The 20,512-nt window shown below is 43.6% G+C and overlaps 3 protein-coding genes across 4 annotated transcripts in view; 2 read left to right on the top strand and 1 right to left on the bottom strand.

Moving 5' to 3' along the window:
* The window catches only part of LOC149342036 (elongation factor-like GTPase 1), a 152,048-nt gene extending 150,726 nt beyond the window's left edge, over positions 1–1,322 (top strand). For both annotated transcript variants that reach the window (XM_089544345.1, XM_089544344.1), the window contains one exon: positions 964–1,322. In XM_089544345.1, the coding sequence (XP_089400471.1) occupies positions 964–1,112 (149 nt within the window). In that variant the 3' untranslated portion in view covers positions 1,113–1,322. The remainder of the gene's footprint in view (positions 1–963) is intronic.
* Positions 1,323–4,949: 3,627 nt separating this feature from the next.
* On the bottom strand, positions 4,950–17,400 carry mRpS29 (mitochondrial ribosomal protein S29). Its single transcript, XM_089544346.1, has 13 exons — positions 17,313–17,400; positions 17,083–17,204; positions 16,913–17,017; positions 15,725–15,833; positions 13,270–13,362; positions 12,928–13,064; positions 12,204–12,284; positions 12,042–12,121; positions 9,505–9,583; positions 8,984–9,043; positions 8,758–8,871; positions 7,519–7,633; positions 4,950–5,102 (listed from the first exon to the last, which is right to left on the bottom strand). The coding sequence occupies exons 1-13, from the start codon at positions 17,329–17,331 to the stop codon at positions 5,017–5,019; spliced, it is 1,200 nt and encodes a 399-aa protein (XP_089400472.1). The 5' UTR covers positions 17,332–17,400; the 3' UTR covers positions 4,950–5,016.
* A 158-nt stretch (positions 17,401–17,558) lies between these two features.
* LOC149342034 (uncharacterized) lies at positions 17,559–18,733 on the top strand. The gene has a single exon (XM_089544347.1). It carries the CDS (start codon positions 17,672–17,674, stop codon positions 18,608–18,610), a length of 939 nt encoding a protein of 312 aa, XP_089400473.1. The 5' UTR covers positions 17,559–17,671; the 3' UTR covers positions 18,611–18,733.
* The last annotated feature ends 1,779 nt before the right edge of the window (positions 18,734–20,512 follow it).

Here is a 20,512-nt window from a genome sequence, read left to right as displayed (position 1 = left end):
TACGTGCGACATAGGTGCCACGATTAAAGAAGAAAGACAGGCTAGTGTATGTCCCGTCGGTGTCTTTTCGTTGTCCCTTGGGTTTTTGAGTGCTAGTTACCGTGGTTCAGCCAGGTACTACGAATGGTTGATCCGATTTTTTTTTTTCTTTTTAATGCGTTAGCATTAGATCCCAGCTCGGAAAAATCTGTCCCTCCGTCTGAAGCCTCGGTTGGCAGGTAGAAAAGTGGAGAGGGGGAATCCTCCTCTGCACTTTAAGTAAAAGGAATGTGGGCAGACGACGGCAGGGTTGGAGGCGACAGGTGGTGGAGTGTGGGGAAGGGGTACGATTTTTTACAAAGTAGTGACGGACTGGGTCACACCGCCCGCTGGCACGGTCTGAACCTGCCAGCGGCAGCAGCTGCTCCGACCGAGAGGGACACTAATGCTAACGCATACTCTGTCGCATCAATTGCATTGATCGTCTATAATTTTTTAGACCTTGCTGATAGAGATGGGCCGCTTCTTGTGCCTCGCACCAAAGGCTGAGCAAGCTGCATGACGGTTCTGTGTAGACTGTCATTAATCCATGTTTCTTTTCGCACAGAGATGCCTACGTATCTCACCTAGAGCAAGGTTTGCTGTCACTGCCTTCAAGTTTTAAAAATTAATTGTGCAATAATTGTAGCTCGGTGCTTTTGGTCTGTGTTTTAAAGGGATATTGAGTACAATTGAAGGGAAATTTTTAAATCCAATTTATTGGCATTAAATGCATTCTTTCTTGCCTAACATCAGCATAGCCTGAAAGAACCACAGAGTCTATTTTTACTAAGAATGAAAATTGGATGGAGTTCCACGTTACCTTTCAATCTGCTTGTGGTACAAACCGGTCTAGCTTTATGGTGTGGTTGATCTGCATCATTGGATGGAGTGCAGGGCACAGTGCTTTCGCATATGAGTAACGCTGGTCTCCCTCGACCGCAGGTGGTGGACGTGGATCCGTTCTGGGTGCCCTCGACCGAGGAAGAGTACGCGCACTTCGGAGAGAAGGCGGACACGGAGAACCGGGCCCGCAAGTACATGAACGCCGTGCGCCGCCGCAAGGGGCTGCCTGTCAGCGAGAAAGTGGTTGAGCACGCCGAGAAGCAGCGCACGCTCTCCAAGAAGAAGTAGCCGCCGCCCCACTGTGGCCGTCAACTTCGCAAGACTGTAGCCGCGCTTTGCCCATTGCGCCAAGCGCAGTGCAAGCGCCAGTGACGTCTGCGTGTGGTTGTTCCGTTGAAGCAATGACGACTTATTATGGGTGTAAGAGTAAATGAGACTTCATATATTCAGTGCTCCAACCCTGCTTTGTTTTTTTTTACAGTGCTATCTGTTAAAGGGACACTGACGACAAAGTGAAGTTGGTCTGTGTCGATGGATTTCAGCGTTCTAATGACAGAGACGCTACTTTCACTGAAAACGTACCTTTTATAGGCTAGAAAAGGCAGAAAAATGATATGCAGGTGTCGTCACCATATGATGAGTTGAGAAGAAATCTGCAGTGTGTCGACAGGTTTTTGGGCACAGATCTCAGAGGCTAAACTACACCGTTATTTTCAAAACGGTGACCACGGAGACCTTTTAAATGTAGATGTCACTAATTTGAATCGAGTGGCGGGAAGATGTTAAAGTGTAGCTTTCTGTTTACTGTGAGTCAAACAGCAACGTACCAAGAAAGAGCCAGAGAGTCGACTTTTACTAAACGAAAATTGGAAGTTGTTGGAAGTATCATTTTAATACCAAGGTAGTGGTTGATGCCAGCCGGTGTTAATTGCTAACCTTTAAACCCTTAGTGAGGCATGAAATGTTATCTCTCACATATGTACAAATGGTACAATCATATTAAATGACTCTACAAATTGAATGACATCAGTTTCAAGCTGCTTCTATTTCTGGTTCTGTAGAAAAACTTGGCACATCTTTGCACTACTACCTTCGTAACGAGGCCTCGAATGTGGGGTATATTCGTACTGGTGCCTTTGTGTATAAAAAAATTTTCATTAGAACTAGAGATTGCTGCAAGAACTATTATGAGACAGCTGACTGACAGATAAGGCTGACAAGCACAAACAATTTCTAAACATTCTTTTTTTTTTTCATGCCAAAACGGACACATCAATCTGAACGCACTTGTAAAAACACACAGAACACCAAATGCACCTACTGACAAAAGATAAAGCATCCTGAATGGTTTGTTAGATAGTTCAGTAGTTTCGAGCTCACAAAAATATGGCACATAGGTGCAGCTATCCCACAAAGCGTTAATGACATGTCATATCGTAAACACCACATGGTGCAGATATATCTTGGTGCACAAATGAGGAGGGTACATGAATTGTACTACAACGGACCCAGGTAGGCAGTCTGTGACACTTAAGGGTGCCAAATTGCTATGACACATATTTGAAAACTGTCTTAAACACAGGTGTGCACTGACGAAAATTACCCTGTACTTCTTTAGTCTGTGTCATTATCCAAAAAACAAAGAAACTAAGCACCTTGAGTGTTACACCAGTTCCCTGGTATTCACAGTAAATGTTCTAGTTTTAGACTGGACGCTCATGATTACATAAAAAAAAAGCAAGCAAATTCACACATCCTCAACTTGTCCTGTTCATTGCTGCATACCAGCCAGATGGGAGCATATTGCAGGCCAGGAAATGAATCTCTACTTATGTGCCAAAGGCAAAAGAGTGGCAGTGAAGTGCATTGTAGTGGTGAGCCTAGGATCGCAACCAATGGAAATTGTTTCAAATGCTCCAAAATATCCTTATGCTAGCATTCTTGCATTTCGCCTTTATAACGACATAGCGACAACTGCTAGGATTTTACCCACGCCCTCATCTACAGCAGCACCACTGCCATAGTCACTGAGCTCACCTCGTGACTACTTGTGACTAGTGTTGTCAACTTTTCTTTCGGAATATTCTAAAAGAGATATCGCTACATGCAGCTAATGTCCCTGCGCAGGAAACTCTCACGCCAACACTTTTTCTCCTTTAAAATGATCCAAGCGGCTATTAGAACTATACAGGCTGCTGAAGGATGCCAGCTGTGCAGAGATGGCTGATAAATGCGAAGCTCCCACAGGCTCAGAATGCATGTTAGATGTTCTGCAACACTTGTTTTCGACCACCATGTAATCTTGCTAGGTCACAGCTCCCAATTTATTTAGCTTCTCTATTACATCATTTTATGATTTTGATGACTATGCAAGTAGCAAAATGCTTAAAGTAATTAAAGTGGGCATGGGGAACTTAAAGCCACCACTAAAATGCCCTGCACCCATTGGTACAACTTCACAAACTGAAGAAACCAGCAAAGTGATGCTGTGTCCGTGCAAAAAAAAACGCTTAAACTAGAACAAAACTAAGCAGGCACGCTATCAGAATGCGAAGCACATTTTTGGAGTGTTCTGTGGTCTTCTCAATGACCATAGCGACGTTCTGGCTCGTAAACCAGGATCGCATGTTTGAATGCTAAGATACCTGTAAATTTCTGCACAATTAATGTCCAGTTATTGTGGCACCAATCACATCACACGTGTGATGTCCCACTTGCAAACAAATTAAGCATGTGGGTGACGATTTGGTCTCTTCAGTACATTTTTCAGGAAGATGGCTGTGTATGCACTGTTGTCCGACATTTACAGGCTACGCTAAGACCGGGGCATACGAAGGTCAGCACATTGGGTTTTGTTGTCATTCTTGAAGTGGTGTGGCTTGGCTACAGCCATGATACAATATATGCATTTAAGACTGAAAAGAAATCCTAGCTGAGGGAAGTGCGGTGTTCCTAACAAGACACAAGGCTTTGTTGAGGTGGTCAGAAATCGAGAATTTGTAGACGTTTTTTTCAGAATAAGGAAGGCAGCATGTAGTTCAGAAAGTGAAGATGAACAAAACAAAAAACGTTCCAGATTCGAATAGCAGATTGTGGTTCAATTCGGCTGAACCTAGTAAGACAAGCGAAAAGCCCGGCTACGCTTTTTTTACTTTTCTCCAGTCTCTGCTTTCGTTCTTCATCCGTCTCTGTATCGTACGTCACACGTTTTCACTGTAACGCAGCTTGTCTCTGAGCTACATCAGCTGGATCATCAGACTGTGCTTGCCTTTGACTGCAAATCATTTGCCGCCAGTTCCCGCCACGCTGTTTAGCCACGATGTCGTCTAGCAAGGCTTTGCCAGACAGCCGCTTTTTATTTTGTCCCTCTCCACTCTGAGCACGTGATTCGGCGAGTGGTGACACAGGTGTTACACAAGGCGAGGGAGGTAGCGGCGAGGAGCGAACGCAGCTGCGGCGCGGCGGCGAGTGAGGCACGTGATCGACATCACAGCCACACCTCCGCCCCTCCTCCTGCTTGAAGGTCATTGTCAAACGGTTTTGACTTTCAGCTTTGTATGCGGAGAGTAGAGCTTTTCGCTTTAAAAATTACTAATTGTTCATCAACATGGCTTTGTTACATCGTGGGCAGTGTAATGACAACAAACGGACAGTTCGCCGTAATGTTCAATTTTTGTCTGAGGAGAATATAAAGCATCTAAAGGAATCTCTGCATTTCATCATGAAGTAACCATGTAGTAGAATGGAAAGTTGGGCGAGTTGATATGCGTTCATTTTGGGTGGAAAAACAGCGCGAAAGAGACGGAAGACAAAGATGAAGGAAACCACAGTGACCAGCACTCGTCCGTGTGGTTTCCTTCATCTTTGTCTTCCGTCCCTTTCGCGCTGTTTTTCCACCCAGAATGAAGTAACCAGGCTGCACTGCATTCCTACCCTGCCAACAAAAAGGCAAAAGTTCCCTTTATGTAGGGGAAAATTTCTGCATTTGGTAACCCTGCTCGGGGTATTCAAAGATGCGCAGTACAACTTCGCACACCTGCACCCACTAGAGGGCATGCTTACATATGGCAACCAAATGCAGCCCATTCTTTTACAGGTAAAAGTTTATTTCTGTTTTCTATCACTCTGCCTAGCTTCGGGAATGGCTTGTGGTCACCGCCATCGACAGACCTTTGCCAGCTCTCGGGGGTTGTAGCCGCTTATAAATTTCAACTCTGCTTTTCCTTCTTCTGTCCAACCTGCAAAAAGAAGAAAGAAAGATGCGCTGCCAATCACTGCCACCAGTACCCACAACACATGGCCAACAGGAGGCACATGCGGTTTTGTTGACAACCATACAATTTAAAAATTTTGCTCTTTGGTAAGTATACGACAGCACTCTTCATGTCACCTTTTTTGCAACACACGAAATTAGATGCACTAAATATCACCGCACAAAACATGCAAGCCCAGTACTTATTCACAACCAAATAGTGCTGTATTATTGTTGTGCACACCACAGGTGCCCTGTGCCTCACTCAACCACAATGGCGCACTTTCAAGATAATAATCATCATAACTGAACACCCGAGATCTCAGTATTGTGAAAAAGACTGCAAGCTGGGCTTTTTCTTCACACTGACGTCTTATAAGTCCATACAAATATCTTTGGAGCTGTCAGATGTGTAAGGCTGGGCTTGGGGGCACTGACGATAAATTGAAACTGGCTTGTATAACAGATTACCACATTGTAATGGCAAAGAGGCTACTTTCACTCTTTTATAAGCTAGAAAAGGTTAAAAAAATTGTATCACTGCCACAAGCCACTGTGACAAGCAAATAAAAATCTCTCTCACTCTCTCTCTTTATCTGTGCATGTGTGTGTGTGTGTGCGGTTGTGTGTCTCTGAGGCTAAGCCACACTGATATTCACTTCGAATAGTGATCACAGAGTCCTCTTTCATCACTGACGCAAGTTGTTTGGATCGAGTGGTGGGAAAAGTATGTTCTACGTTTAGATCCAATTTTCTCAGCAAAAAGGGCATCTTTTGCTGCCAAAGACACACCAACATAGCCATACAGAACAAAGAGTGGATGCAGTTTCCTCAGTGCGCCTTTAAGGGTAGACATGCCAAAATTTTCGTAGTTTTATTATTATTTTTTTGCTTTCAAATGATGCGCGAGATATCAGTAAACATGAATCTCTAGGTGAAATTCATCTATGCTCAGAAATTAACTTATAATTCCATTTATTTTTCTATCCAGTCTCAGTTTCAGCAGTCGAAAAACAGTTGCGACATCACAAGAGAGCACCAGAACACGTGAGGCATATGAAAACTGCAAAAAATAGCTCTTTGTTCATTCACTGCTGTTCCAACTTCTTGAGCAGTTTAGTGTAAGTATGAATGAATTAAAACGATAAGCAGCCGTTATATTGCAGTTTTGTATGCCTCAACAATGTGTCATACTCACTTAAGACGTCCAAACCATTGTCTGGCAATCGAAACTGAAACTAAACAGGGGAAAAAAATTCAGTTACAAATTATTTATTGAGCACTGACGAATTCCACTAGGCGATCCATGTTTACTAATGTCGTACACATTAGTCCAGAGCAAAAACACTCTGAAAAATTTGGTGCCTCCATTCTTTTAAAGGTGCACTGAAGAGGAATCTGAACTTGTGTTTTCGCCGCGGGAACTCCATCTACACGTTCCGAGCTTTCTTAGAAACTGCGATTTACTGCCCTGTGTGGCCGATTTCCCCAATTAAATCGAATTAACGTCCGGCTCCCGCCATTTTTTTTTAATTCTGCCTCGTACGGTGGGCGGAGTCGATCAACGCGTGGAGCGCCTTTCACCCAGTCCCGTGGCGGCTTGCCGCTCTGCCATGGGCGGAGTAATACGTAGTAGCCCTTAGTAGCAAACAGTCCGCGCGTATTTTTATTTCTTCGGGCTTATTTTGCGACTATATTATCTGCGAATGAAACTATTTATTCATGGAAACCTAAAAAACAAAATAAAGCGAAAGCAAAGCCTCCACGGGACTGGGTGAAAGGCGCTCCACGCGTTGGTCGACTCCGCCCACCGTACGAGGCAGAATTAAAAAAAAAAAGGCAGGAGCCGGACATTAATTCGTTTTAATTGGGGAAATCGGCCACACAGGGCAATAAGTCACTGTTTCTAAGAATGCTAGGAACGTGTGGATCGAGTTCCCGCGGCAAAAAGACATGTTCAGAATCCTCTTCAGTGCAACTTTAAGGCACATGAACTGGGTAAGCACTGACTAGCTGCAGATGCAATGACTGCTATAACAGAGCATTATGTTGACAGCATGTCACTCGTTTAAAATGTGATTGTGGGTCTACATATGTGTATGTCGGTGTTTTGTGTAGCATATTAAAAAAAAAACAACTAAATTTTAGTTGCATGTGGGCAGCCATATCACACCTGTCGATGAGATTTTGTGTTTAAGGGGGGACCCTGGCATGACAGGTGGCATGACAGCAGCGCTTTTGATTGAGTTTACAAACACCAATTCTAGAAGTTGCACATGGTGTATTCAGCACTAGTACTGCATGTGCTTAAGCACTCGGTAAAAGGCAACCTCAGAAGCAAGAGAAGAAAGAAAATATGAAGCTTTAGCTGGTTCATGTTTTACAGTCAACGACAGCCTCACCTTTAGGGTTTTGAATGAAACCCCGGTCAAGGTAGTAGTCCAGACAGCTGTCTATTTCCTTCTCGCTGTATTTTGGGACATGAACTGGCAGGAATGGTTCAAAAAACTCAAATCCCTGTAGAAAGATAACAATAAAAGCCGCACATTACTGAGAAGCAGTCGCACTTTTAAGCTGCACATAAAAAGGAGACGCCTATACATAGATATTGCTATCTCCAACTTCATGTTTATTAAGCGTTTAGCTTAATAAACATGAGCAAAACATAAGCAAAACAATTCTGGAGCATATCAGTAAGGCTCTGAAGAAAAAGCTGCAGGCTGCTTGCCTTATTAAGACTGTTGCCGTAATGGCTTCAGCTAACTTTCCTTTCAATCTCTGCTTAAAGTTAGAACAACTGAAAAAAAAAAAAACCTAGCTTAGAGCAAACTGCTGGACGCAACACAGCATGTGGTGTGGTCTGCCACCTGATCAAGGTACTACATAAAAATGCTAGCATACACATAAGGAATAAGAGCCTCAAAAGAGAAAAACCTGACCCCGCTTCATCTAGATAAGCAATTATGCCCATGAGCTAATAAGCAAAAAACCTTAGTCTGCTTACCAACCTTAGTCAGCAGACTGAAGCTTCCTCCCTCCCTACCCTTGTTCAAGTTCAAGACAACAAAGTGACAAGCCTGGCAAAAGCAATGTTTTTTGCTGCAGTGCTTTTCATCTTAAGTTATTATACCTGTCACGGACTCTATGAAAGCTTTCTAGTTATTTTAGCAATTGCAGAACTCCACATAAAATAAACCAAAAGCCTGAAGCTAACTGGCATATTGGAACCATTCCACTGTGCTACATTTTTTCAAAGGCACACATCTATTCTACACATAACCATGCAAAAAATAACTGAACTTGCACACACACATACAGCCACAATCAATATCAAACCACTCTTTCTGGACAAACTACACTAGCGCTCATTCGTGATATTACACAGATGCAAAGATGTTGAGGCCATGCCTCTGTGTGAGAACTGAGTGCAAAAAAAAAAAGCACGATGGTTGCAGTAAAAAATAAAAACAACAAGGAAGTCTGCAAAGAAATTGTCCACTAACATAGCACATGCCATGTATAGTGCTCAATATTAGTTGGAAATATTAGTTGGAAGCAACTGCACTTGTACACGAACTAATCATGTGGTTAGCATGTTCCCATTGGCAACAAGACGTGGAAACACGGAGGGTGGTCGTTACCTCGAGGCCCAGGAGGTATTTTGGATAATAGCAGGGCATGTTCTCGTGTGTGAAGCCAAGGTGCTTCAGCGACTGGGCCGCCTCATCAACACTCACGACTACTGCTGCATTCCTCTGAAAGAGACATAATAGTAAACAATACTCAAAGCTCTTCTCACCACTGCTTTCACAATGAATGGCAGCCACCATGAGTAACATGCGAAGCACAGCTTGCCACTGCACTTACCCAGTCACCTTTGAGAATCTCCTTGAAGTGCCTGACTATTGTCAAGTCTTTTGCTGGAATCTGGAAAACAGTGTTTAAGCGTAAAAAGTTTTACCTTAGTGGCAGATTCATTTTGATGTTTTCTAAAGTTCAACGTACCTTTCAGTGAAACACTGCTTACAGCCAAGCACTGATACCATTCCAGCAGTAATACGACATGCAGGAAAGATGATCAAGCACTATGTACAATGAGACTAAATGTTTACAAAGCATAACATTGGTGGAAAAGCCGGGACACCTTTACATGCACCCAGGAATCAGTACTTGCAAGCCAGGGCTTGGTGTACAAACTGCATCGCGCACCCCTTCAAGGTAAGTATCTAGGCTGCAAAGAAATCTCTTAAGTTTGTTTGCCGCTGCTGTTTTCCATATGCATTTGACCGCACATTTGCCTGCTAATTAATAGCGTGCTCGGTTTGTGGACCACACTGCACAGCCCGCCTAAAAATATATTGAAGGTAAAGATGACAGGAGGCACTCACAAAGGACTTATCGAGCCGACGAAGGTAGGTGTTTTGCCAGAAGCTGTTGACACCTTTGACAATGACCATGGTTTTCATCCTAAGGTAAAGTGCATATATATATCAGAAAATAAATGAAACTATAACAATCTTTGATCAAGTCAACTAGTAGTTATAAAAATGATATGAGGCTTGAAAAAGAGATTTCATAACTAAGTAATGCATCAAGACTGCCATACATAGTGCACTTCTACAATGGTGCTGCTGTTATCTGACAGCTATGAGGAGAGTTTTGCACAATTATGCAGCAACTCAGTAGTGCTAGTTAACATTCACAGTAGCATTACTTTATGTTAGCATGATGGCATCAAAGAAATAATGCAGATGACCATCGCTACCTGATAGCACTGAAATGCACTTCCACAGCAAGATGAACTCTGCAACCAAGTCGTGGGCAACAGCAGAAAACCTCGCTAAGAGGCATTTCAATAAGAACAGAGTGGGCTTAAAGGTGTATAGATGCCCAATTTTGGTGGCATGTCTTATTCTCTACAATGATGCGGAAGACACTACGCATGAAACGTGGTATTCGCCTACGACCACTAAATAATTTATAAACAAATTTCTTGCCCTGCTGTTTCGGTTTCGATTTCAACAGCCGAACGATGGCTGTGGTGTCAAAGTGTGGTTATACAACACATGAGGCATGGAAAAACCCGGACATAATCGCTGCTTCATCGTTTTAATTCACTGCAGTGCTGAAACCAGCCTTCCTCAAGAGACGGGATGACAATCAATGTAGAAGCAGCGATTACAGTATTGCAGCTTCTTCATGCCTCACGTGGCCTATAGCCACAATTCAATGTCACAGTCATCAGTCAGTTGTTGAAACCGAAACAGCGTGAGAAAGAAATTCGATTATAAATTATATAGCAAACGTACGAGAATGCCACGTGGTAACCCATGTATAATAATGCCTTACGCCTCACTACAAAGAAGAAAACGCGCACAAAAAAGTTAGGCGTCTATACTCCTTTAACAAAGCCATAGTAACACCAAAAATACATCCGACTGGCTCCCAAGCACACAATTAATGATGAGTGAAATCGGTCCTTCAAAATAGGAAACAGTCCTGCAAGCATTTCAGCCAGATACTGATAGCAGTAAACTCTTATGTCTGTGCCATCGAATGTCAAGCTATAAATGTGTATGGCATCGACAGAATTGTATAGAAAGGTCATTTGACCCTGTTCTTTTCCTTTGCAGACTGCCCTCCAGCCTCGACTTATTTGCCTTCTAGTCGCACTTTCCACCTAATTCACCTTGACCTTCTGAGCCAGCATTATCCCTTGGACTGAACCCAACTACCAAGGTGATTTCACGCTGACACCCGTTGCAGGCGGCATCAGAATTTAACACTTTCCTTCAACCACTTTTGTCACCAGTTACTACTGAAAAAGATAATGTCAAAGGAAATAACATAGCACTACAGCACGACATTCTCAATGTTGTTTGCCTTGCCCCTGTCGGGACAGGAGAAAGCAAAGGATGAACATGCGTGCAATTCTGCGCAGTCCTTTGGAGAGTGCTAGTTCACTCTCCATGGTCAGGACAGTGTTGCACCTGAATAGGAACCACGGTTAATCTCATATAAAGCAACTTCATCACAAAAAGGGTCGACTACCCTATAGTGACTTTAATATTTCCGTTAATCTCAAATTCACTGTGGGTCACCCAAGCTTTCACACACAAGGATCAACCCTTTCCACTGCCAGCCCATGAGGAAGTTTGGGTGTCGGCAGTCGAAATCACGGTCACCAAGCCGAATCTGTTTTGCATTGGGCAGTAACTCTTTCTCACAGATATTTGTAAACTGTGGCCGCCCAGCCCGCTGGCATGGCCATGACAGCGCAATGCAGTAGTACTGCCAATGAAGCTACATTTTATCTTCACAGATTTCATGCTCACACAACAAGTAGAGTGTTGCACTGCAGCAGTTTTTGCTTCCATGTTGGATCAACAATGTTAAAAACCATAATAATTTACTCTTACATACCAAAGCGACACTTGAGTTATGAAGTGTGCCGCAGTGAAGGGCTACAGGCCATCTCAACCACATGGCATTGTGGATATGCACTAAAACCTCAGAACAGAGGCATGTTTGCATTTTGGTTCGATTAAGAGGTGGTCACTGTTACCTCAAATCAACTCTGTGAACTCAAGCTCAACAGCAGAACCACAAAGCCAGTGTGATATCTTATTGTACAGAGCTGCATGTATAGTGCTCCACACGCTTGTCTACAGTGCTTAACCGGCACGTTCTGGTGTGTGTTTCCGAGAGTCGAAATCAAATCGAACAGTGATCAAGTTTTTTGAGCCACGAGGACTTAGCGAGGATCAATGCAAAAGCGTGGTCAACAGGACATTGTTTAAGGTCCCAGACCACTCGCAAATGACGCCAGCATACTCCTTGTTCTGCAGTCTGTGCACTCAAGACAAGTGTGTGGTGCTTATACACTAACACATCACCGTCACAGATTGACACTCAGCATGCTCACCTCCCGGCATCTGTCTGCATCTTGATCTCCTGCAGGAGGGCTCCCATACAGTCACACGCATGCTTCATACGCTCGACGCCCTGCACACACGCACGCCACACGGCATGCAGTGAGCACCTTGCACAGAGTCCTGCAGTCTCCCCCCTGAACAGCCACACTCACGTGATCCACTATGTTGGTCAGCGGTTCCCCTTTCTCAGTAACTTCCCGTTCAGACCACTTGTAAGTCTGAGACGTCGTCAGCTGCAGTAACAAAGAAGAAACGGGAATTATGGGCTGCCCGATTGTTGGCTTGAAGTGGATGGCAGTGTGGTATAGCCTCAGAGATCCACAACAAAATTAGTGCACAGAGGTCACTGCACTTTACTCTGAAAATGGGCTTTGGTGGCAGTACTTGCATTAGATTTTCTTCTGCTTTCTTTAGCTTATAAAAGCTCTTTAGTTAAAGTAGCATATTTGTAATTATAATACGATGATCTAATTAATCTGTTGTCCTCAATATCCCTTTAAGAAAGTGTCCAAGGCTCAATGGTATGATGATGGGCACAAGGGGATGGAGAAGTGGCATAAATTTAGGCACGTTAATTAATGACAGATCACAACAAAAGAACTTTCAAGGATATTTTTTTCACTGCCGTTAGAATGATGCCGAAGAAACTCGCGTGACATCCAAATCCATTTGTACGACAACGCAGACTGTTTGCAGGACCATCTTTTGCAAACTGTGGGCCATTCGTGAAAGTCACGAAAATTTGGTCACTTACACCAGAGTGAAGCTGCTAGCTCACATTTATTACAGCAATATGTCATGCTGGGAGATGCCCACAAGACAACTGCTGCAGCATCCTTCTAAAAAACAGAAAATCATAAAAATAAAAGCACGTACATTTAGCTCCTTCAGCCTTGCTGCATTGAGAACACGAAAGTGCTGCAGCCAGACTGCTGCATCAATGGGAGAGTCTATCAACGTTTCATCACTTGGATTCTGTGCGTGGTCCTTTGGCCGTTTCACCCAATGAGCAGCTGGAGAAAAGGACAACGTGATGGTCATGCAGCAGTCAAATCAAGAATACACAAAGGCTGTTCTGTTATACGGCCTGGTTGATTTTGAGTTCAATTTGAGCGAAACAATCCCGGCAAGCATTGACGAGCCACAAACGCCCTTTCCATGCAACTAAAAATAAAACGAGGAAAAACACAAGCTCTTAATATCAAGAAACACACTCACCATACTCCTTGGACACAATAATCCAATTGTTCACAGCTGCGTAATGCAACAGATGAGCCTGCGTAACTGCTTTCCCGCAGCCCATTTTACCATCTTGGCAATGCTGTTAAGGTTCACTGGATAAGTAATTGATGACACACAACACAAAACTTGCCTGACACACACTTGAACATTTCAGCCTTAGGAAAGTAATAGGACAAGGGAAGTGTCAGGCACTCCTGCCATTTTGCCAAGAACTCATGCATCATCTTGCAAGTATTGTCGAGCACACAATCAGCATTTGTGACGTCACAATTTTTAACTACACAGCAAACCTAATCCTCACAGTTATTCCTAAAGATGCCAACCAAGCATGGTTATCATGCCTCTCCTGTTCACTTCCAATCGCTTGCGCCTTCCGCTTCTGTAATCCAGCAGCAATGTTTCTCGAATCTTCGTTACCTTTGTAATTAATGAAGGCAAGATTCATTTGCATGCTCCATAGATGTAAAAAAATGTCCAAATGGTCTTTCGTAAACAGGACTCTCTGGAATTTCCTAATCTAGCCACTTCTGTCAAGCAATTGCTAACAGTCTCTGCAGGATTTATTTATGTTACTTCTGTAGTACAGTACAGGTATCTGATTCGAAACATTTTTTTAACAGCATTAATAAACCTCTGAATTCCATATTTCAAAAAGAGTATTGGCATGTCAATATGCTTAGACAACAAATTTTGGGGCGTGTTTTTTTTCTTTGGAGTGATGTGCTGCACAATGGTATGGCCGAGTCGCAATGTGGAATTTACATATGCCACCTGAATTATTAAGAATTGAATCTTTTCGTGTCATTTTGGTTTCGGTTCCAAAAGACAAACAACGGCTCTGACATCACGGACAATATGAGGTCACATGAAGCATGCAAAAACAGCAATGTAATCGCTGCTTGTTCCCTCATTCCTTGGGGCAAAAACTGCAACATAATCGCTGCTTGTTCATTTTCCGTGCAGGCGAAGAAAGCAGTTACCACACTGCAGTTTTTGTATGCCTCATGTAACCTGAACATGTCTTTTTACATCACCACCATCGGTTGGCTGTTTAAACTGGAAAACATGAGAGAAAAAATTCATTATAAATTAAATGCTGCTTGGTGGCAGTAATCCTAAACAGAGAAAACAACTAAAATTTGGTGCATCTACTCCTCAAAAAGTGAAGGATGAGATCCAACAAAACTTGTCATGATTCTCACCTCTCAGATTTCTGCAAGAGCTCGTATGGTATGGTCTACAAGCACTTCATGCTTAAAGAAACACTGAGGTCAACTCCATACAAATTCTCTTCAAAGTAAAAATTGATGAGGTTTGTCCGGCAGTAAAAGATGCATTTCTTGCTAAGAAATTTAGATTTTAGAATTTTCCTCCCACTCAATTCAAATTAGTGACATCAAGACTAAAAAGGACTCGCTGATAACTATTTTGAATTTGATGGTGCTGTTGCCTCACGAACAAAGAACTGCCTTGAAGTACAACAGTTTGCCCACAGAATCAGCCTTTGATGATGACACCTGTGTTTCATTTATAGACCTTGTATAACTTATAAAGTGTGCACAGTGCTGTTGCTGTCACATTTTCACAGCGGTTTTTAGAAAGAGAAGCAATGCTCTTCAGCAGTGTGGTCAGTTGGCCTTGTTGGTGCATGTTTGAAAGCAAACTGTAGCGCAGCAGAAGGCGAAAGACAAAGAAACAGATCGTGCTGTTCATCCGCATTTCTGTCTTTCATTTTCTGCTGCACAACAGTTTGTTTTTCAACGATGACTCTTCCTTGTACCATTAATTTCAACCATCAGATGAAATGTATCTTCAAAGCAACTGCACAGCTCATCCGCTGAGCTGGGATGTCAGTTGCTTCATCGTCCAGCAGGTGGCGCAGCCTGTCAGATCTGAGAGTGCCTCAATGGAGCACGTCTTTCGTTATGTGGTGACACCCATCATTAAAGCGGGAGATGCCATTTTCAATTACAAGGATTTCACTGACACCTACAATGGAGAGAAAGCTTCTAATATTTAATCTGAAACAAGACATTGATGTTTGGAACCAGTACTGGACGCTCTCATAAGCAAGCCTTTATGCGAAAATGTTGATTTCCGCAAAAATATTTTGACACGGCTAAATGAGCCCATATTCCAGAATGGTGGAGATGTCACCACTATACCAAAGGAACATTGCATCAAGGCACCCTAGATCCACTAATCAGCTCATCTTTATGAAAACTGATCTCTCAGCCAGGAGCAATTTATCACTGATTCCAGAATGTCCAGGTAAATGCCAATGTTAAATTACCTGTCAAAGAATGTAGACCATAAGGTACTACTTTTTTAAAAATCTCTGTATTAAGCAAATATATACTGAACACCTAAGTAAAATGTCATAAGCAGCACTCTTTTCCTTAATAAAAGCAATTTCAACACATGCGGATACAAAGCATGATCCTCAGTGCAGGAAAAGAATAGTCGTATGACTCGATGTATGACTTCACTTCTAGGAATGGCTGCCGCACCATGATGCTCATCTCAGCAAACATATCACTCTGCAAAGAAAGAAAACATGCCATGAAGTAAAGCTTGTTCGTATTCCCACACACCTAGGACGAAGCAGACAGGATGTCCACAGAGTCATGACTCACTCTTAAATTTCTGACACCGTAAAATTAAATCGACTCAGTGCTTTCTCTAGGTTCTTTCCACACATCTCAAATACAGTAAGCTGAGCTGAGTATAAATTCCTTTGAATTGTTGACTTATGGATTGTTACAACAAATATGACGTTAAATTTTTCTTAAAGTGTGCCCCAAGGAAGAATTTATCCAACTTGCTCGGAAGAACGCAGTCAGTTATGAGTCGGGGTACACAAATTTCATGTGCAGTTAACAGTGCTGATTCACAAATTACATCTGACCAATACCTCTGCCACCCCAAAAGTGAGCAATCACATCAGTGATCGGACATAAGTGCCTGCCATAGATCTTGCATTCATTTATTTTGATTAGTCCTTCATAGAACCCAACCAATCCACACAAGCACGACATCTGTGTTCAATCATCACTGCATATTGCACCATGAACAGCAACACTTTGGTACAGGTACACAGCTCAGCTCGTTCTCACATCGAGTGACATGCGATTTAGGGGTGCTGTCTACCTAAATTCACACCTTAATCATGACAATGTCATCCACAGATAGCACCAAACTATTAGAAAGATGTGAACAGCATGACAAACAAACAAAGCCTCATACCAAATGGATAAATAATTCAATTTTCAAAGGTGTACCAAGCAGTAATTCTCTGCTGCAGGAGGAACTACACAGAGACAACTACTGAAACAGTAAAACAAGAGCAAACAACGTTGTGCGCATATCACGCATATTCATAACGAGGAAATTTTTTCTTGTGTTTGTTAGCGAGCTTCTCGACAGGTGCACATCCTACATCGCAACCGCATTTTAACTATTCAAGTTGAATAGCATCAGAAAAATTTGCTTCCTACCCTTGCGCTCGCGTCGAAGTTCAATTTTACCAAACTTTACCTCTATACTTTGCTCTACTGCAGAATGCTGTGCCGACGCATTTCACTCGAGACATTTTCGCAAAGTTCCTTGAGAGACTTACCAGGATCTCCAGTTTCTTCGGCACCTTATAAACCCCGAAAACTGATTTTTGCACATCTTGAGGCACGGTGTAGAACCTCGCTTCATGCTCCTTGGTGTGGTTGGTCTGGAAGGATTGACGGCAATGTCAGCGTAAGACAATGAGAAGCACCGTGTAGAATATGGGCTTACAGGATTTGATTCTGTGGTCCTGAAATGACAGAAAGTCTTTTCGGGAGCAACGGCGACTTGAGTCGCGAAGCATTTTGCGCACATGTGCCCATGCCTCAGGTCCTTCGATTGGAGCAGCAAACCTTTAAAAAAATATTTGAAAACAAATGTTTTTCACCCGCGTTCTCATGAAATGCTAGTACTCAGCCATGGCATAAAATTAACGAAAACGCAACTTCACATAAACTTACGGCTAATTTTCAGAGCCATGCCGCTCTCCCGCAGTGCGCCGCCGCTACCGCCGCCACTACTAACGATTCTCGCGTCCTCTTCAGGCAAATGTAAAAACGCATAGTGTTGGTTGTGTATTAACCTTGCATCAAAATCTTTTAATATAAATTCTCTAGTAGTCGTTTAAACAGCTTTTTGTGCAATGTTGAAATCTTCCGAATTTCAGCAACCTGTTCATCTACCGTAACTTGCCTTTTAAGCTTTCTACAGTTTCCGGTTCCGGTCTTTGCGCGCATGGTAGGCTGGTTGCAGAGCAGAAAGCTGACAAAAACTTTTGCGCCTCCAGTTTAGCGCTTCGTAAGCCACATTCATTCTAAAAATGTTTGCTAAAGCTATTTCTCGATTGCCCCTGAATGCTTTTCGAATTTCAGAGTCACCTGCTGTTCAGTTCACGGTGTTAAACACTTTCAGGACTGCACATTCTCATGCCCTTGTGAGTGCATCTGTGCCGGCACTCACTCGACGGCTACAGGAACCGCGGGACGTCACCAGCCATGTTCGCGAAAGCCGACGTTATGCAGGGCACAGCCACTGGCAGAACATCCGTCACATCAAGGCGGCCAAGGATGCGCACAAGATGTCGGAAACATCCAAGCACATACGCCTCATCGAAGCGGCAGTGAAGACTGGCGGCGGAAGCACAGACCCGAAGTTAAACCGTGCTCTAGCAAACGCGATCGAGGGTGCCAAGAGGACTCAGGTCGTAACCAACGCGAACATCGAGCAGGCAATTAGGCGGGGAGCGGGGCTCGATAAGCCGAAGAATTTTAAAAAGCTCACCTACGAAATTATCATGGAGCACGGTGTGCTCTTAGTGCTGGACGTTGAGACTTCACACTTAAGCAAGTTCGGTGCCGACCTGAAGGCGATCTGTAAGAAGCACACATGCAGGATAGCGCGAGGCGGTGTGAAGGAGCAGTTCCAGCAGAAAGGCTTTGTCCGGGTCTCCAGTCGAGAAGACGGCGGCACATTGGACCCCGATGCGGCTCTCGAGGTGGGAATCGAGCATGGTGCCGAGGATGTGATTGAGATCGATGGCGAGACGAAGATGTGCGAGTTCCTGTGCGATCCGAATGACTACTACGCCCTGTCGAAGGCGCTGTCTTCCAACGGCTATGTGGTCGCCGAGTGCGGCGTGAAGTTCATACCGTTTGTGCCCATCACAGTTCCTGAGGAACACTTGGACGTGGTCGGCAGGCTTTGCGACGAACTCGAGGAACATGCCGAGATCGTCGCGGTGCACACAAATATTGCTTAAATTTTGAAAGAGAGAACCGTAGTGAAGCCGCCTTTAAAAACTCTATACGGGTGGAATTGTGAAGACACCTTTGGCAAACTGTGTGTGATACACATTAAAGTCATTTTGCAGTGACTCACTCCACACAGACCTGTATGCATATGACTGAACATATGTCGACACAACCAGCAATGCTTTCCCATTCATGATATCCGGTGTACGGTGCCTGAGCTATTTCGCATAATGGCTGCGATGTCAGTATAAAAAGGAGAAATGAAGAGGCTGGCATGCTGCGTAAACTTACTGTGCCTGCAATAAATAGTCTAGGTCGTAGTTGTCGACAAATGCATTGAACTTGTTTTGCAGTAAATGCTGCTGCAAAGGGTTAAGCATTGCTTTACTCATAGTGTCTTGTTTTACTGTTTAGTAGTGCCTAGCTAAAGAGAAGATTCTGCTTTGCAAGAGTAAATAGCACTTGCAAAGATCACAATTTGAAGTTTGCAATGTTGCATGAAAACTACTATCACATAGAAAGCCACTGGTCAACATGAACCCTTTCTTGAAAGAAACCTAAGAGTTTAGGACAAATAGAAAATTAAACCTAGTGCTATATTATAGAAAGGGATACTGAAGAAAAACCTTAAAAATTGAACAAAAACGCTGAAAATAGATTCTCGGAATGTGATTACACTGAAATCTAGTCGTCACTTTGCATATTTTTCAGTGGATGGTTTTATTTTCGATGTTTTATGAGCGCGCGCCAAGCCCTCCTGGCCGGCGCCAGGAGGTGAAGAGCGTGACTTTATGACACCCTCGTCCAAAAGGCAACCGTTCGCATCACTCGAAGCGCAATGTCGCACTGCAGTTTGGGTTAGAGCACTGCACGGGCCACAATCTGAGGCCCAAGCCCGGCCCGGGCCCGAGACCTGAAGCCCGAGCCCGACCCAGGCCCGCTAAATTATCGCTGTAGCGAGCCCGGCCCGGCCCGTGAATCCCGGAGTGAGGCCCAGCCCGGGCCCGGCCCGGCCCGTATCACAGTAACGCTTGAGGTATACTGATCACTCTGGGCAAGCAGACTGCGACTAGATCGATAAGGAACTCGCCCACAAAGGTTCTGAAACCACAGTTTGGGTTGAAGAAAGTTGGTTCTTTTTAACCCAGAAGGAAGTGATTAACAGTAGCGCTCACCAGGCCTGTCTTTTGGACAGTGATCTCGTGTACGTGCGCAAAGATAAACTCGAAAGTTCCGAGAGCCAAATAAAAAGGGCTGCATACGAGCGTAATAGACTACTTTTCATTCCCCCATGATTTTAATCAGTTATATTTTGCCGCCAGCGAAGTATAAACATTAAAGCAGGCTAGCAAGCAGTGGGATGACATTTTTTTAGTGAACGCGATCTCTCAGGTTGAACTCATAGCAGAACTGGTCGCCTTTCAGCAGAAACGAAAAGCTAAAAGGCTTGAGTATTTCGCGGTGTGTATTTGAAGACTATAAGCATCCTAAACTTATATGTTCTTCCCGAATGCATTTCTAATAGTTTAAAGGTATGCTATAAGATGACGAACGATCAATGGCCAATTAAGGCAGGTTGAATTTTACTTTTACTGGTGGACCAAAAGATAACGCACGAACCACTTGATAACTTATAGGGCAGAACACTAGTCATGACAACAAGGCTCTTGAAGAAGCGAGGAGGGATAGATGTGGTTATGGGATGAGATCTACAAACTCTCGCAAGCTTTTGTGGCTATCTAATTTACGAGATCTTCTGGCCAGCTGATCAAAAAGAAAACCAAACGCGCTTTAGTTTGTGAATTTTCTCTCATGAGAAAGATATAGCTAAAAATAAAAGCTATGTTTTGGGGGCTGTGAGAGACACCGAAGCAAAGGACTCCGGATCATTTCGACCACCTGGGTTTTTT

This window comes from Amblyomma mixtum, chromosome 5 (genome assembly GCF_055824585.1).
Source record: "Amblyomma mixtum isolate Tamu chromosome 5, ASM5582458v1, whole genome shotgun sequence".
NCBI lineage: Eukaryota > Metazoa > Arthropoda > Arachnida > Ixodida > Ixodidae > Amblyomma > Amblyomma mixtum.
The sequence above is the reverse complement of the archived record's forward strand: the minus strand, read 5'-3'. Positions and strand labels throughout refer to the sequence as shown.

Excerpts from the sequence above, each read along its gene's own strand:
- mRpS29 (XM_089544346.1), bottom strand. Across the intron at positions 17,018-17,082 it reads GGACCACAGAATCAAATCCT|ACCAACCACACCAAGGAGCA; the intron begins GTAAGCCCATAT and ends CAATCCTTCCAG. Across the intron at positions 15,834-16,912 it reads CGAAGAAACTGGAGATCCTG|AGTGATATGTTTGCTGAGAT; the intron begins GTAAGTCTCTCA and ends CTTTCTTTGCAG.
- LOC149342034 (XM_089544347.1), top strand. The coding sequence starts at position 17,672 with ATGTTTGCTAAAGCTATTTCTCGATTGCCCCTGAATGCTTTTCGAATT.